The sequence below is a fragment of the Bos grunniens genome, chromosome 24, assembly GCF_055505025.1.
Source record: "Bos grunniens cultivar Pamir isolate PY7600 chromosome 24, Bosgru_T2T1.0, whole genome shotgun sequence".
In the NCBI taxonomy this organism is placed as follows: Eukaryota; Metazoa; Chordata; class Mammalia; order Artiodactyla; family Bovidae; genus Bos; species Bos grunniens.
The window spans coordinates 1,195,675-1,212,069 of record NC_141188.1 but is presented as its reverse complement, the minus strand read 5'-3'; the positions used below and the strand labels follow the sequence as shown (position 1 = coordinate 1,212,069).

The window sequence follows — 16,395 nt, the reverse complement described above, 5'->3', positions numbered from 1 at the left end:
CACCAGACTCGCCTGAGTGAATCAGAAGCAAATTTCAGCATCATCAGGAACACATTCGACAGGCAGTTGCGGGGGGCGGGGGGCGGGGGGCGGGGATGAACCGGGAGACTCGGGTTGACATATATACAGCACTGATACTACACATAAAGTCAACGAGTGAGGACCTAGTGTACAGCACAGGGAAGTCCGCTCAGTGCTCTGTGGTGAAGCAAATGGGCAGGAAATCTAAAAGAGAGACAGACACGTAAATAGATAGATAGATAGATAGATGACTGATTCACTTTGCTGTATAGCAGAAATTGAGACAGCAGTGTAAAGCAACTATACGCCAATAAATGAATGAATGGATGAATGAATTTTTAAAAAAGGAACACAGTGGGCCCCCTAGAACTTGTGGAAATGAGGAGTCCACACCCAGGGTGTGGCACAGCGTCAGGGCTGCCCTCATGTTGGTCCACTGCCAACGGACCGTCTGGACCAGGCCTCTTCTACCCCAGAGACCTCGACGCGGAGGCAGGGAGGCAGCCAGTTGTGGTCTCTCCAGTGCTCTGCTCTTACTCACGCAGCCATCCCAAGGCTGATATCCCCGGGAGAACAAGAAACCCACATTCCACCTCAGGACAACAGACACAGCTGCAGTCACTCACTTCGCGGATGTCCTGCTCAAGTTTTCTGTTCATGTTCTTGGACTTGAGGAGGTCCTTCCTGGCCGTGTCCAGGTCCTCCTCCAGATGTTTCACGTGGGCAGAGAGGGCTGCCAGGCGCTCCTCCATCTGGCTCTGCTCCCGCAACTGCCTCTCTATGATTTCCTGGAGCTCCATCTTCTTAACCATGTCTTCCTTGTGGCTTAGAGAGCCGTCGGAGGGTCTCTAAGGGGGAAAGGAAGCCTTACACAGCCTGGTTTTGGGAGGGAGGGAACACAGTACTTCCGGGCAATCTGTGAGGTCAAAACTGCCTTCTGCGCTCTGGGAGCTCACAGGACCCTCGTGGCCACTCAGACCTACATGGTGCATCAGTGAGAGGTCCCAACAGCCCCGCACAGACTGGATGGTAAGACGAGAACCAGACAGAGAGCGAGACCAAGGACTTGCCTTTCCATTGGCGCTTGGCATGTTTTCTTGCTCATGATGTACATCAAGCACCCTGTCCGTTAGTATCTTTTCCTGGTTATTCTCCTCTGAAAGAATCATTTGCTAAAACCAAAAAAATTGAATCAGAGTAAAGAAATAAGTAAAGACAGCAAAACTCCACCTGGAAAACTCAACTCTAAACTGAAAACACAACATAAAAAGAAAATACATGGTGATGCTATCCATCCCGAATACCACCAGGTGATTAGAGTCAGAATTTGTCTTCTACTGGACAAAGGGGTACTTAAGAGATCCTGCAACTCTGAGCCACAAGTCTAGTTTACTAGTCATTAAAATAACCCTGGTGGGCGGGTCCTCAATCAGAAAGATAAATAACATCTGATGCCCACCACTACAGACTTCATTCTTTTTTAAAATGAAAGGATTCAAATGACAAACCCTTCACGGAAATTACACAAAGACTGATCAAACTTACCTCTTTATGTGTGGCACCTAATTCTTCTTCTAACAAACTACACCTTTCGAGTGCTACTCGTAATCACGCTCTCAACTCAAATAAAAGGGGCCGAGTCACTGTGTGTTGATGTGTGTATATACGTTAGTACACTTCTTAGTGTATACTCACCCTAATACATGGATACTGTCACAGAATACCTTGAATGTCTCTCATTGATCTTAACGTCAAGAGAATCTGCTTGTTAACAGCTTTAAATTCTAAGTTTGAGAGAACAAAATGTTCTCCTAAATTAATTATTACCCAGTTTTTAACTGCAAATTGATATACAGAATATAATAAATCTTGAGACATTCATGCCAACTAATACTTTTTAACTGGGGGCTTCCCAGGTGGCTCAGTGGTAAAGAATCCGCCTGCCAATGCACGAGGGCAGGTTCGATCCCTGGGTCAGGAAGATTCCCTGGAGTAGAAGATGGCCACCCACTCCAGTATTCATGACTGGGAAGACCCATGAAGAGAGGAGCATGGTGGGCTACAGTCCACAGGGTTGCAAAGATTCGGACACGACTGAGCATGTATGCAGGCAACGCTTTTTAACCATATAAAACTCTGAATTCTTACAGAAAAAAAAAGTATATACAAGAATTCAAGACGCTCAAAAGTCAACTAGTTACATAAATATGTGCATCATCCGCCTAACAAGGCAGCAAGTGTACAAATCCAGGACGGCCGGATGGCTGGTACCTTCTCGTCCAGGGCCTTGTGGTGTTCAAAGAGCAATTTCAGCGCCCTGAGCACCTCCACCTCACTCCTCATGCCGGCTGGGGACTGCGCCTGCCGCTTGCCTGCTGTCATCCCGACGGGTGGAATATATCGCGAAACCAGGCACTCCAGGTGCTCCAGCAGCAGCTGCAGGGCAGGGCCAAAGGAACACCTTCAACCTCATGCTCGAACTCCGGGCCGATAACTCCTCTCAGCCTCACGGTATAGCCGGAAACATGCTAAGGCTCATTGGAATCCTGCCAGTTCAGTCGAAAGTTAGAGTGGACTTCCCCAGGGGTCCAGTAGTTAAGACTCCACACTTCTTCAAGGATCATGGGTTTTAACCCCTGGTCAGAGAACTAAGATCCCACACAAAGTGTAGCGTGGACAAAAATGTAAGTTAAGAGAACTCCCCCCTCATATGTACTAAAATTATATTAGCTCTCATCAGAAATTTGAAGCAAGGTATGAGAACCCAGAACTGATCCACACTGGTCTGTTCAGTGGGAAGATGTGGAAAATGACTTGAAAATCAGACAATGTTTAAAGACAGCACACGGAGGCCAGCGGTGACCCCCGCAGGGCAAATGTCAACACGTGAGAATCCCCCTACTGACCCTGGTGTTGTTTCTTTCAGCTTTCAGCTGAGCGATTTCCTCTTTGGCTTTACAAAGCTGCTCCCTGTAGGTGTATCCTTCGGGAGTTGGAAATTCCTAGAAAACAGTTAAATGAGAAACTAAATGCAAACATAAATTAAAAAGAGAGCGAGACTGTGAAGACTGACCCTGTCAAGTCTCTCCAGGCTCCACACAAAGGATCTCCATGCCCCTCCAGAGAAGAGGGGTCCACTGACCCCAAGACCACACAGACCACCACAACTCAGAGTGGCCTTCAGCCTCCACCTCGACCTGGCAGGCACGTGGCAGGAGAGAACCTGGAATCCAAGCCTGCCTTCTCAAGACCCAGGGACATTTGAGAAACTTTCCAAAACGTAAACCTAACAACAAAGTGGATAAAGAGATTCTTAAACGACACACAGACCTGGAGCCACTGGGGAAAGTGAAGAAAAAAAAGAAGGTCTACAAGGCCACGAGGCTTTGGAGTGTTCCTCTGGGAAAAAGGCGGATGGCACCTCAAAGCCATCTGTTAGCCTGACTCCACAGAAGCCACCCAGTCATTCAATCAACCGGTTAAAATGTTAAATTTATGTTATATGTACTTTACCACAATTTGCGTGCATGCGGGGCCATCCACATGGTGAACTTGCTCAAACTGAACCACACGGAGTCTTTCGTTCTTCTATTTTTCCTTGCAGAAATTAAAAAAATCCTGGGCTACGTATCCCCTACTACATACTGAGTGTTCAGCACCCAGAACAGTGCCCAGCACTTGTAAGAGGCATGCAGTAGACATGTGTAGCTATGAGGGTGTATGTCATACACGTAAGCAGTAGGTACCTGTCATTAAAATACTGGACACACTGGTGTGTGTTTTGTAACATGGGAGACATTAACGGGCTTAGCTGTTCTGCTTCAAGGACTGACTCTCTAGCTCGATCCTCATGCCCCAGAGATTCCTCCAGCCCGTATATCCTTTCTTTGCAAGAAGGGAGACATTAAGGGCCTTACCCTTTCTGCTTCAAGGACTGACTCTATAGCTCAGTCCATGTGCCCCAGTGACTTCTTCAGCCAGTGTTTCCCTTCTTGTGGGGCCCCCGCCCATCCTCCATGCAGCAACTGCACAACCTCTTACAAGGTAAACCTGCTGGGGTCGATCCTGCCCACTAAGGCAGAATGCCCTGGCCGGCAGGGCCCACAACCATGCTAACAAAATGAAACACAACCCCAATGCTTCGCCGGGTGAGGGCCAATCTGACGGGCCCAGCCCCTGGCTGCTCTCACCTCAGGCCGCTCTGCTTTCAGGACGTGGGCCGAGGCCAAGTCCTTCCTAGTCTTCGCCTTTGCCTTTGGGTTGCAGCGCTGGAATAACGCCCAAAGGCGGGCCCTTCTGCGACCCATCCTCGCGGATAGGGGCAGCCCCCGACTCGGGGGCAACCGCTGTTTCACGGTAGGATACCTCGGCTACCGAGCTATCACCACCAATCTCACACTACGACCACCACTCTCACACACACTGCTCTCACACACCACTCTCACACACACCGTTCTCACACTATGACCACTGCTCTCACACTATGACCACCAAATGGCATGAAGGCTCCGCCTCCAGCACATCTCCCAGGAGCCCAGAACTGGAACCCACTCGGTCACAAGGGGCTCCGTGGCAACAGGGGGGCTGGGCTCAGGTCCACTGTCAAGGGTGCAGAGAGGGGGGAGGGGCTGCCAAAAAGTCAACAATTGAGTGCGCAGTGCAGGAGAAGGCAGGCTGTGCCCACAGCTCAGGCCCCCTGTCAAACACGACCCTGCAAGGTACTGGGTCACAGTCGAACCAACCAGTATAAACTCCTTCAGAAACCACCACCCCTGGGAATGAGCACGTCTTCTAAGTGGGCTTCTGCCCCCTCTACCCCCCAAACAAGCCTCCAGTGAGGCTACTGAAAGGGCAGCCCTGAACTCAAGGGCGTCCCCAGAACCCACTCAGCTGAGGAGGACTCACCACGCTAGCTGCCCCTCACTCTCACCCTGAGCTCAGTCCTCCCTGTCGGACTCCCTCACTCGAGCTCAGCAAGGGCTTGACCAACCTCACTCCAGGCACTTAAAATGAACCCACAGTGGGTACAGGGGTTCATTCAACCTGCTGTGAACTCGCCCTCTTTACTTCGACCCTCGGCTGCCAGACGACTCTGCCCCGTGGGGACTGCATGGTGGAGGTTCAGGGGTGTCCCTGCCTCGAGCCGCGACAGCCCGCACCTCCCAGACCCCGCCTGAATCTCCCACCCCTCTCCTGGCTCCACTCCCACCCTCGCGGTTCTCCACTCGCCAGGGCACAGGCCACTTGCTCCTGGCTCAGCCCGGCCCTCTGCTGTCATTTGAGGACCTCGGTCCCCAGGGTGCTTTGGGTCCTATATCCACCCATCTCAGCAATTACACACTCTGGGAGAGACAGGGTACAGTTTGGGGTCCTGCCCACAGTTCACCCTGAACACGTTCTCTTTTTTTAGCTTTATCTACTGGAGTTCTCTGAGATGTGTTCTTAAAACATCAACTGTTGCTTTCAAAAAGACTGTAAGGTCACTGTGCTCAACTTTACGAATAAAATCTTCATTTTCCACCTTAAAGTGAAACTGGAGGGAAGACTAAAAGCAGTCATTTTTTCAAACTGAAAAAGAAAACCCACATGTGACCATGTCACAGAATACAGGTCACATAACCCCTCCCTCCTCAGCCTTGGCCTCCACCACCAACAGCCCGGCAATGCAAGGCCTGCCCTGGGCCGCCAGGGGCAAGGGCAGAGGGGAGACCGGCTCCTCTGTCTCCAGGCCGCGTGGGCCGCCTGCTCCACCTCCTTCCCACGTTCACGTGGCACTGAAACAGCCCAGGCAAGCTGGGGACTCTGACCAGAAACACAACCATGGGTACCAAGCAAGGACCCCTGGTTCTTGTTTTCCCTGGTATCAAATAAACTTGATCAAGACAATTATTGTGACTGTTACATGTGGATTCAGATGACAGAAGACCCCCCCCACAGTGTGTCTCCACTTCCAGTGACAGATGCAAGCATCTTGTAGGTCAGCCTACCAAGAGCTAGAAAAGCTAAATAAGGTTTAAAAGAGGTCCTTAGGCAGCCACAATCCAAGATTTCAAACAAAAGCGAAGCTCAGTGAGGGAGCTGGAGACTGAGAGGGCCTCTCGTTCCCTCGGGGCATCTGAGCAAAGCTGACTCTGTGAAGAAAAGAAAGGGAAAAAGTCAAGCACAGGGGGCTGGCTAACACAGCTCTGGAGGGTTCCTTGGGCTGTGGAGACAAAAAGTCAAGCGCAGGCCTGACGAGTCAGTCTGGATGTCAGAAAACGTACCCAACACTCTGCCCAAACCGGCTGAGCGCTGACTATCAGTCACCTCCTGGTGCTCAGGAGAGACGGTGGGCTTCAGGACCTGCCGAGAACGTGGGGCCCTGGGAGGCACCCCAGGCTTCCAGACACTGGAGACGCTGGAAAGCTCCTCCCTGGGGTCGGGGGGGAAGGTGGGTGAAGGCTGCTGAGACTGAGCTTAAAAGGACCCCCAAGCCTCAAGTCCCTCAGGCCCTGAGTGAACAGACAGCTCTGTCCCCACTGGAGGTCTGCGTCAGAGGAAACTCTGGAGAAGGCAGCATCACTCAGAACCTCTAGGGTTTTCCAAACATAATGTCCAACATGCAACCAAACAAGCAAAAGAGGGTGTAACAACAAACAGGACCAAGAGAAAAAGAACTGAACCAGATCCAGAGGTATGAGATATATATCAGCGTATCAGAGGTATGCTAGAGGTATCAGATGCAAATGTCACCTGTTCAAAAATATACTTGACAAAAGGAAAAATTTCTGAGAATCAAAACCAATCTAGAACTTTACAATAACAGTGACTGAATTTAAGAACTCAGTCTCTGGGCTTAACATCAGATTGGACGTAGCTGAAGAGACGATCAGTGAACTGAAGGACGGATCGGTTACAATATATATATAAGAGGGAAAATGGATAGAATGTATTGAAGGAATCTGTTGTTAAACTATGTTGTTAAAAACTATAAATGGGGACCCTCATGGTGGAGAAAAGACAGAAAGGGGAATAAGAAATGCCTCCAGGGGTTGAAACTAAAGAGCCTCTTAGTGAAAGTGAAAGTGAAAGGGGAGAGTGAAAAAGCTGGCATAAATCTCAACATTCAAAAACTGAAGATCATAGCATCCAGCCCCATCACTTTATGGCAAATAAATGGGGAAACAGTGGAAACAGTGACACACTTTATTTTCTTGGGCTCCGAAATTACTGCAGATAGTGAAATTAAAAGATGCTTGCTCCTCGGAAGGAAACCTATGACAAATCTAGACAGCATATTAAAAAGCAGAGACATTACTCTGCCAAACAAAGGTTCATCTAGTCAAAGCTATGGTTTTTCCAGTAGTCATGTATGGATGTGAGAGTTGGCCCATGAAGAAGGCTGAATGCCAAAGAATCAATGCTTCTGAACTGGGGAGTCAGAGAAGACTCTTGAAAGCCCCATGGACTACTAGGAGATCCAATCAGTCAGTCAATCCTAATGCAAATCAGTCCTGAATATTCACTGGAAAGACTGATGCTGAAGCTCCAATACTTTGGCCACCTGATGCAAAGAGCTGACTCATTGGAAAAGAACCTGATGATGGGAAAGACTGAAGGCAGGAGGAGAAGGGGACGACAGAGGATGAGCTGGTTGGATGGCATCACCGACTCGATGGACATGAGCTTGAGCAAGCTCCAGGAGTTGGTGATGGACAGGGAAGCCTGGCGTGCTGCAGCCCATGGGGTTGCAACGGGTCAGACACAGAGCGACTGAACTGACTGACAGGGACAGTGGTAAGAGTTGGTTCAAGAATCAGACCATTGAGTCAAAAATGAAAACCACACATTGGTTTCAGCAGCTCTGTGGGTGCCTAAGGCAAGAAGCAAATGTTCAAGCACTCAGAGGAAAAAGGGTGTGGCTTTAAACGGCACAACAACACTGAGAGCTGACTTTCCAAGAACAAGGAAGTCAGAAGATAATGGACTGGTATCTGTAAAATGCTGAAAAACAAATAACCACCAACCTGGAATTCTACATCCAACAAAAACTCTCTTCGAAAGTGAAAGCAAAATAGAGACTTTGAGGGCAAATGGAAATGAGACAACTCATCACCCACACACATGAACTAAAAAAAAATATTAAGGCAGTGCTTTGGGAAAAAGAAAAGTAGTCTCTGATGGAAATATAAAAAACAAGTAAAGACCAACAATGAGGTAACTGTGAGGGTAAATACTAACTCTACAAAACAATGATGTTAATGCCAAAAATATATCTAACCGTTTAAAGTGTGACAGTGACAAGGAGGAAACAGTCGTGTCAGGGAGGCAGTAAGAGTACTAAGTTAGACTTGAATGTAAAACACACGCTGTGTCTGCAAATGTACACCCAACAACCTGACAGAGGAGCACAGAACTAGAGAAACACTTCATACTTCTAAAAGAAGGCAAGAGCAAAGAACACAGACTAGGTGGGACAAACAGAAATCACACAGCAACATGGTGTCTACACACTGAAATATCAACATTATAAACAGAGCCAATACTCAAACTGATTCCAGTGAAAACTATACACTATTCAGAGGTACATGTTAAGATGGAAGGTCTTTTAGACAGGTGAAGGTAAAAGATACCCAAGCTAACATGGACAGAAAACTGACGTGGCAACATCACTGTCAAATAGTGTCTAAAGAAAGAAGCATTACTAGCAATAAAAAAGAACATCTCATACTGATACAAGTTCAGTCTAGCAAGAAGATGAGGATTCTAAACTTGAATGTACCTAATAACATAACCTCAAAATATCAATACATAAAAACTGACAGAAATAGAAAAGGAGTAACAGCCGAGTTCATAATCCCAGTGGGAGACGTTAAAGACACATCTCTCCTGGAACTGGGCTCCCTGGTACGTAGTCACCTGCAACCATGAAGTACCTGAAATGTGGCTGGCTCTACAATGAGATGCGCTGCAAGCCTGAAACACATGCTGGATTTTAAAGACTTAGCATGAAAAAAAGAACGTGAACTATTGCATTAGGTTTTATTATGTTGATTACACACTGAAATGACAATATTTGGGGTGTGTTAAAATAAAATATATTACAGGTAATTTCACCTACTTCTGCTTTTACTCAATGTGGCTACTGGAATCTGAATTACATGAGTGACAAACCTGATGTAACTGATACACACGGAACACTGCATTCCCACTGATACATATTATTTTCAAGAGCCCAACGAACATATAACAAAAAGAACATGTACTGGGCTATTAGGAAAGCTCGAATTATTTCAAAAGACTGAAATAATGCAGAGTATACTTAGGGACTGCAATGGGCTGACAGTTTATGGGCCCTCAAACTTCACCCCGCACGTGGTGATGATCCTAGGAGGCAGGCACTCTGGGAGGGGTCAGGCCAGGAAGGAATGGGCTCCCGTGCTGCGAGGACAGGGAGAAGCAGCAGGCAGTCTAGGAACCAGGAAACATGACTCACCAGACGTGGCACCTGCTGATGATCTTGGAACTCCCCAGCCTCCAGGACTACAAGAAAGAACTTTCTGTTGTTTATCAGCTAGTCTACGGGATTTACAACAGTAGCCGAAAAAGACAGGGCTCTTTGATAGTGAAAAAGACAGGGCTCTTTGATAGTGAAGGACAGGGAAGCCTGGCGTGCTGCAGTTCATGGGTCACAAAGAGTCGGACACGACTTAACGAATGACCACCACCACCACCAGTTGATCTGAGTTAAGACTAAAACGGAACTCATGGCTTAGGCTATTTAGTCTGTTTCACACAGGCCAAAATGACTCGTATATTTTAAAGTATTTATCCAAAAGTGCCCCTTGATAGCATTTTACAGCCTGTACATAATAGGATGAATACTTTTAAAATAAATTTAATAGTCTATACTTCTAAAATATAATATTTCAAAATATTTTCCTATAAGAGACTTTGAATATTTTTTCAGTAACTCTCCCTCTTTCCCTCTATGACAGGCACTGAACAATGTTGAGGAAAAATCATTTTGGTGCTAGGAAGTCACAGGCAGGATACTTACCAACTTTAAAGATTAGTAGCAGAAAAAAAAAAAAGAGATTAGTAGTATATACTATATATTCATAGAGAATTACTTGCTGTCATTAATGTTGGAAGAGCAACACATTCCCATTTCCTTATGGTCCTTTCATAAACAATGCTTCTCTAGTTTGTCTTTTAAACACATAAACAGTGTTTCTCTAGTTCTGTGCTCCTCTGTCAGGTCCTTCTGTTATTGTCTGGTGAAGGGGAAACACTGTTATCAGAAAATGAAACTAAAATTATAAGTTAGATATGATGTTATTGTTCTATTTTTGGATGTTTCTGAATCAAGATTAGATAAACAACAGATGGGCTGCCTTCTGTGGCTGAAAATAGAAATAATGGGTTGTTTGTTTTCTACACAAATAATTTTTGTTTTAATTCTACAAATGGCTCTAAGGTGAACTTGACGGTCTTGGCTAAGCTGCTTCTATTACGGTAACACATTTCTATTATTGAAACACAGGTTCTAGTATCAATATTCCTTGGGACATAGATAATTGGATTAGATGGATGAAAGAGAAAAAAATGAAGGGGGAAACTTTAGGAAAGGAAACATGTTCTTTTGAAAATCAATGTTTAAACGACAAAATGATGATTCTAATACAGAATATAAGAACAATTCTTTTTTAAACCTCAGGAATTATGTACTTGCCACAACAGAATAATGAAATTTTTCTTTGTGTATGGCATTCTAGTACGAGGCTTAACTTTATTTTCTCATTGAATCTTCACAGCCACCTATGAGGTAGATATTACTGTATTTAACATATTATTCCCTATATTTCCATGAGGAAACTGAGACTCAAAGTGTTACAGATGGGACTGTAAACCCCATGTTCTTAATAAATATGTTACATGTGAATGGCTTTCTAGAAATATCAACAAACTTTGAAATGTGTAACTCTTTCATAAAATGCTTTGAGCGTCTTAGAAGCCCCTAAATAAATAGGAAGATGTGGGAAAACAGAAATGAATATTCTCTGTAAAAACAAAAAATAATGCCCGAAGAGACATATAAAATACAAAATAATTATGTGTAATAATAAAATGATAAAGCAGGAGTCAGAGGAACACTAATGGGAGAGTGATCCAAGTTATTATTTGTATTAGAATACTGTAAGTCAAGAGTACATATCATAATTTCTGGGGTAAGCAGTAAAAGAATGCACAACTAACTAGGTAATCAGAGAGAGAAATACAATAATACAAAAGAAGTCAAGACAGGAGAGAGAACAAGAAAAACAGTTTGGAAAAACTGAAATCGAATAATAAGATGGCAGATATTAACCCAAGTACATCACCAATTGCATTATATATAAATGAACTATCGACTACATAAGAGAGTAAGATTGCTGGACTAGGTACAAAAAAAATTTGCTGATAGGAATGTAAAATGAGGCAACCACTATGGAGAACAGTCTGGTGACTATTCAAGCAGTTAAACATAAAACTGCCACGTGATCCAGAATTCCACTCCTAGGAATATACCCCAAATAATTTTAAATCATGTCTAAGCAAAAATAATCCTGCTTATTTAACTTCTATGCAGAGTACATCATGTGAAATGCCAGACTGGACAAAACACAAGCCGGAATCAAGATTGCTGGGAGAAATATCAATAACCTCAGATGTGCAGGTGACACGACCCTTACGGCAGAAAGCAAAGAAGGACCAAAGAGCCTCTGCATGAAAAGTGAAAGAGGAGAGTGAAAAAGTGGGCTTACAACTCAACATTCAGAAAACTAAGATCACGGCATCCAGTCCCATCACTTCATGGCAAATAGACAGGCAAACAATGGAAACAGTGACAGACTATTTTGGGGGCCTCCAAAATCACTGCAGATGCTGACTGCATCCATGATATTAAAAGACACTTGCTCCTTGGAAGAAAAGTTATGGTCATCTTAGACGGCATATTAAAAAGCAGAGACATTACTTACCAACAAAGGTCCGTCTCATCAAAGCTGTAGTTTTTCCAGTAGTCATGTATGGATGTGAGAATTGAACTATAAAGAAAGCTGAGTGCCAAAGAATTGAGGCTTTTGAACTGTGGTGTTGAAGAAGACTCTTGAGAGTCCCTTGGACGGCAAGGAGATCAAACCACTCTATCATAAAGGAAATCAGTCCTGAATAATTCATTGGAAGGACTGATGCTGAAGCTGAAACTCCAATACTGTGGCCACCTGATGGGAAGAACTGATTCACTGGGAAAGACCTTGATGCTGGGAAAGATTGAAGACGGGACGAGAAGGGGACGACAGAGGATGAGATGGTTGGATGGCATCACCGACTAAATGGACAGAAGTTTGAGCAACCTCTGGCAGTTGGTGATGGACAGGGAGGCCTGGCATGCTACAGTCCATGGGGTTGCAGAGAGTTGGACACGGCTGAGCGACTGACCTGAACTGAAGCAAAAATGTGCATATGAATGTTCATAACAGAGCAGTGTTATTCATAATAACCATAAAGAGCAAAATAAAGCAAAAGCAAGCAAAGGAAAGGAAATAACAAAGAAGAGAAGTCAATGACACTGAAATCAGAAAATCAATTTTTTAAAAAAAATCACACAACCCAAGAGCTGGTTCTTTGAAAACTTTAGTACAATTGATAAGGTTCTAGTACAAATGATCTAAAACGACAGAGAAACACAACTTAACCAATATCAAGAATGAAAAAGAGGGTATCACTAGAGACTGTACTGACATTAAAAATATAATAAGGAAGGACTTCCCTAGTGGCCCAGTGGTTAAGAATCTGCCTGCCAATGCAGGGGACATGGGTTCAATCCCTGGTCCAGGAAATTCCCTCATGCTTCATAGTGACATGCCCATGTGCCACAACTACTGAAGCCCACACACTCTGCAGCCCAGGCTCTGCAACAAGAGAAGCCACCACAATGAAAAGCCTAAAACAAAGAGTAGCCCCCACACTCTGCAACTAGGGAAAGACTGCACACAGCAATGAAAACCCAGCACAACCAAAACTAACTTTCACTTTCCAATAAAAATGTTAAAAATACCTAAGTAATATTACAAACAACTCTATGCATATAAACCAGACAATTTAGATGAAGTAGACCAATTCCTCAGACTGCCAAAACTCACCCAAGATGAAACTGATAATATGAACAGTCCTGTAATGATTCAACAAATTGAATTTGTAGTTTAAAATCTCCTGAACAAAGATGTTCAGGCCTGATGCTTTCATTGGTAAAATCTAACAATTTTAAAGGGATACCAATTCTACACAATCTCTTCCAGAAAACAGCAGAGAACTAATCCAAACCAATTCTATGAAGTCCAGATTACTTAATATTCAGTTCAGTTTAGTTGCTCAGTCGTGTCCAACTCTTTGAGACCCCGTGGATTGCAGCAAGCCAGGTATCCCTGTCCATCAGCAACTCCCAGAGTTTACTCAAACTCATGTCCATTGAGTTGCTGATGCCATCCAACCGTCTCATCCTCTGTGGTCCCCCATCTCCTCTTGTCCCCCAATCCCTCCCAGCATCAGAGTCTTTTCAAAGGAGTCAACTCTTCGCATGAGGTGGCCAAAGTATTGGAGTTACAGCTTTAGCATCATTCCTTCCAAAGAACACCCAGGACTGATCTCCTTTAGAATGGACTGGTTGCATCTCCTTGCAGTCCAAGGGACTCTCAAGAGTCTTCTCCAACAGCACAGTTCAAAAGCATCAATTCTTTGGCGCTCCAAAAATCAAGACACTGTGGTATTGGTGGTGAAGTAGGCACAAAGATCAACAAGACAGAATAGAGAACCCAAATATAAATCTATACAAGGACAGATAACTGATTTTTGAGGAAGAAGCAAAAGTAGTTCAATGGTGGAAGGATAGATAGCCTTCCCAACAAATGGTGCTTAAGCTATTAGATATTCACAGGCAAAAAAATGAAACTCACTTGATACAAATTAACTCAAAATTGATCATAGATTTAAATGTGAGACATAAAGCTATAAAACTTCAGAGAATTTGCAGACCCACTGAAGAATTCTTAGAAACGACACCAAAAATGCAGTCCCTAAAAGGAAAAAAACTTGGTAAACTGGACTTTGTTAAAATTTAAGACTTCTAGTCTCCTAGACTTTGTTAAAAGGCTGAAAAAGCAAGCTACAGACTAGAATAAACTATTTACAAACTATATTTCCAACAAAGGATTTGTATCTAGAATCTATAAAGAACTCTCAAAGCTCAAAAGTAAAAAGCAATTCAACTGAAAATGAACAATAGACATGAACAGACATTTTATCAAAGAAGATACATGAATGGCACATGAAGATGTTCAATATTATTAGTCATAAGGGAAATGCAAATTGAAATCATGTAAGATATCACATCATCTGAGAAAAGCTGAATAAAAAATAGTGAAAATACCAAACGGTGGTAAGAATGCTGAGAACATACGTCTCTCATACACTGCTGGTAGAATGTAAAATGGTAGAACTTCTATGGAAAATAGCTGAGTAGTTTCTTAAAAATTCAAATACATGCTTATCCTGCAACCCAGCAATCACACTCCTGGGCCTTTATTTACATGAAAGGAAAATTTACGTCTGCACAGAAACCTGTACATGAATGTTCAGAGCAGCTTTATTTGCAATAGCAAAAAGCTGGAAACAACTCAGTATTCTTCAGTGGATGATTAAACAAACTGCAGAACACCTCTGTAACCGAATACTTCTCAGCAATTAAAAACAGTCACTAGTGGTACATGAAGCACCTTGGATGGGTCTCAAGGTATTATGCTAAATGAAAAAAGTCAATCAAAAGATTATACACTGTATGAATCTATTTATATAACATTCTTGACAAAATTAAAGGGACAGAGAACAAATTAGTGGTTGCCTGGGAACAGGAAAGAGTGGTAGGGAGAAAGGAAGCACAAGAAAGATGTGGTGATAAAAACAGTTCTGTATCATTTTGGGGTTTTGTTTTCTTTTTGCCACACTGGGGGTCTTGTGGGATCTCAGTTCCCCAACCAGGGATCTGAACTCGTGCCCCCTGCAGTGGAAGCACAGAATCCTAACCACTGGATTGCCAGGGAATTTCCACAGTATCTTAACCAAAGTGATGACTACATGAACTTATACATGTGATACAAATGCAAAGACAATAAAAATACATGGACATGTGCATATACAGACACAAAAATGAGTACATGTAAAAACGGGTGAAATATGATAACGGGCTAAAGAGTATACCTATGATAACTTTCCTTTTTTTTTTTTAGATCACCTGTGCCTTTAAAACTTTTTATTTATTTATTTGGCTGTGCTGGGTCTTCACTGCTGAGTGCAGGCTTTCTCTAGCTGCAGTGAGTGGGGGCTACTCTCTAGTTGCAGTGTGCGGGCTTCTCATTGCAGCGGCTTCTCTTGTTGCAGAACACAGACTCTAGGGAATAGAGGCTTCAGTAGTTGTGGTACCTGGGCTCAGCTGTCCCGAAGCATGTGGGATCTTCCTGGATCAGGGATCAAACTGGTGCCCCCAGTATCAAACTGGCAGGAGGATTCTTAACCACTTGACCACTAGGGAAGTCCAAGGTCCCAGTTTTGATACTAATGGCTACATAAGATAGCAAGGCACAGTTCCCCAGCCCCCCGCCCCCAGTGAAACTAGCTACAGTATATAGAATTTCTACACTCCTTTAATTTCCTGAGCTGCTGCTGTTGCTAAGTTGCTTCAGTCGCGTCCAACCCTGTGCGACCCCATAGATGGCAGCTCACCAGACTCCCCTGTCCCTGGGATTCTCCAGGCAAGAACACTGGAGTGGGTTGACATTTCCTTCTCCAATGCATGAAAGGGAAAACTGAAAGTGAAGTCGCTCAGTCGTGTCCGACTCTTAGCCAGCCCATGGCCTGCAGCCCACCAGGCTCCTCCATCCATGGGATTTTCCAGGCAAGAGTACTGGAGTGGGTTGCCATTGCCTTCTCCCTGTGAGTCTATAACTATTTTCAAGTTTAGGGATTCCCTGGTGGTCCAGTGGTTAAGAATCCACCTTGTAATGCAAGGGACACCAGTTCAATCCCTGGTCTGGGAAGATCCCACATGCCACAGGGCAACTGAGCCAGTGGGCCACAACTAGTGAGCCCGAGCTCTGGAGCCTGCAAGTTGCAACTATTAAGCCCACGCTCCATGACTACTGAAGCCTATGCACTTTCGAGCCTGTGCCCTGAAACAAGAGAAGCCCCTGCAACGGAGAAGCTCTTAAACCACAACTAGAGAAAGACTGTGCACAGCAACAAAGACCCAGTGCCACCAAAAAAAAAAAAATTCAAAGCTTAAAAATGCATTATATTCAC

At 44.4% G+C, this 16,395-nt stretch overlaps 2 protein-coding genes across 2 annotated transcripts in view; both read right to left on the bottom strand.

The window, feature by feature from the left end:
- Window positions 1-337: 337 nt before the first annotated feature.
- LOC147345766 (liprin-alpha-1-like) lies at window positions 338-1,212 on the bottom strand. Its single transcript, XM_086372493.1, has 2 exons — window positions 1,092-1,212; window positions 338-869 (listed from the first exon to the last, which is right to left on the bottom strand). The coding sequence occupies exons 1-2, from the start codon at window positions 1,188-1,190 to the stop codon at window positions 555-557; spliced, it is 414 nt and encodes a 137-aa protein (XP_086228619.1). The 5' UTR covers window positions 1,191-1,212; the 3' UTR covers window positions 338-554.
- Window positions 1,213-1,497: 285 nt separating this feature from the next.
- The window catches only part of LOC147345765 (liprin-alpha-1-like), a 30,519-nt gene continuing 15,621 nt past the window's right edge, over window positions 1,498-16,395 (bottom strand). The window contains exons 2-3 of the mRNA XM_086372494.1: window positions 2,928-3,023; window positions 1,498-2,457 (exon numbers count right to left, since the gene is read on the bottom strand). Of these exons, the coding sequence (XP_086228620.1) occupies window positions 2,236-2,457; window positions 2,928-3,023 (318 nt within the window). The 3' untranslated portion in view covers window positions 1,498-2,235. The remainder of the gene's footprint in view (window positions 2,458-2,927; window positions 3,024-16,395) is intronic.

Excerpts from the sequence above, each read along its gene's own strand:
- LOC147345766 (XM_086372493.1), bottom strand. The coding sequence starts at position 1,190 with ATGATTCTTTCAGAGGAGAATAACCAGGAAAAGATACTAACGGACAGG. Across the intron at positions 870-1,091 it reads TGCCAAGCGCCAATGGAAAG|AGACCCTCCGACGGCTCTCT; the intron begins GCAAGTCCTTGG and ends TTTCCCCCTTAG.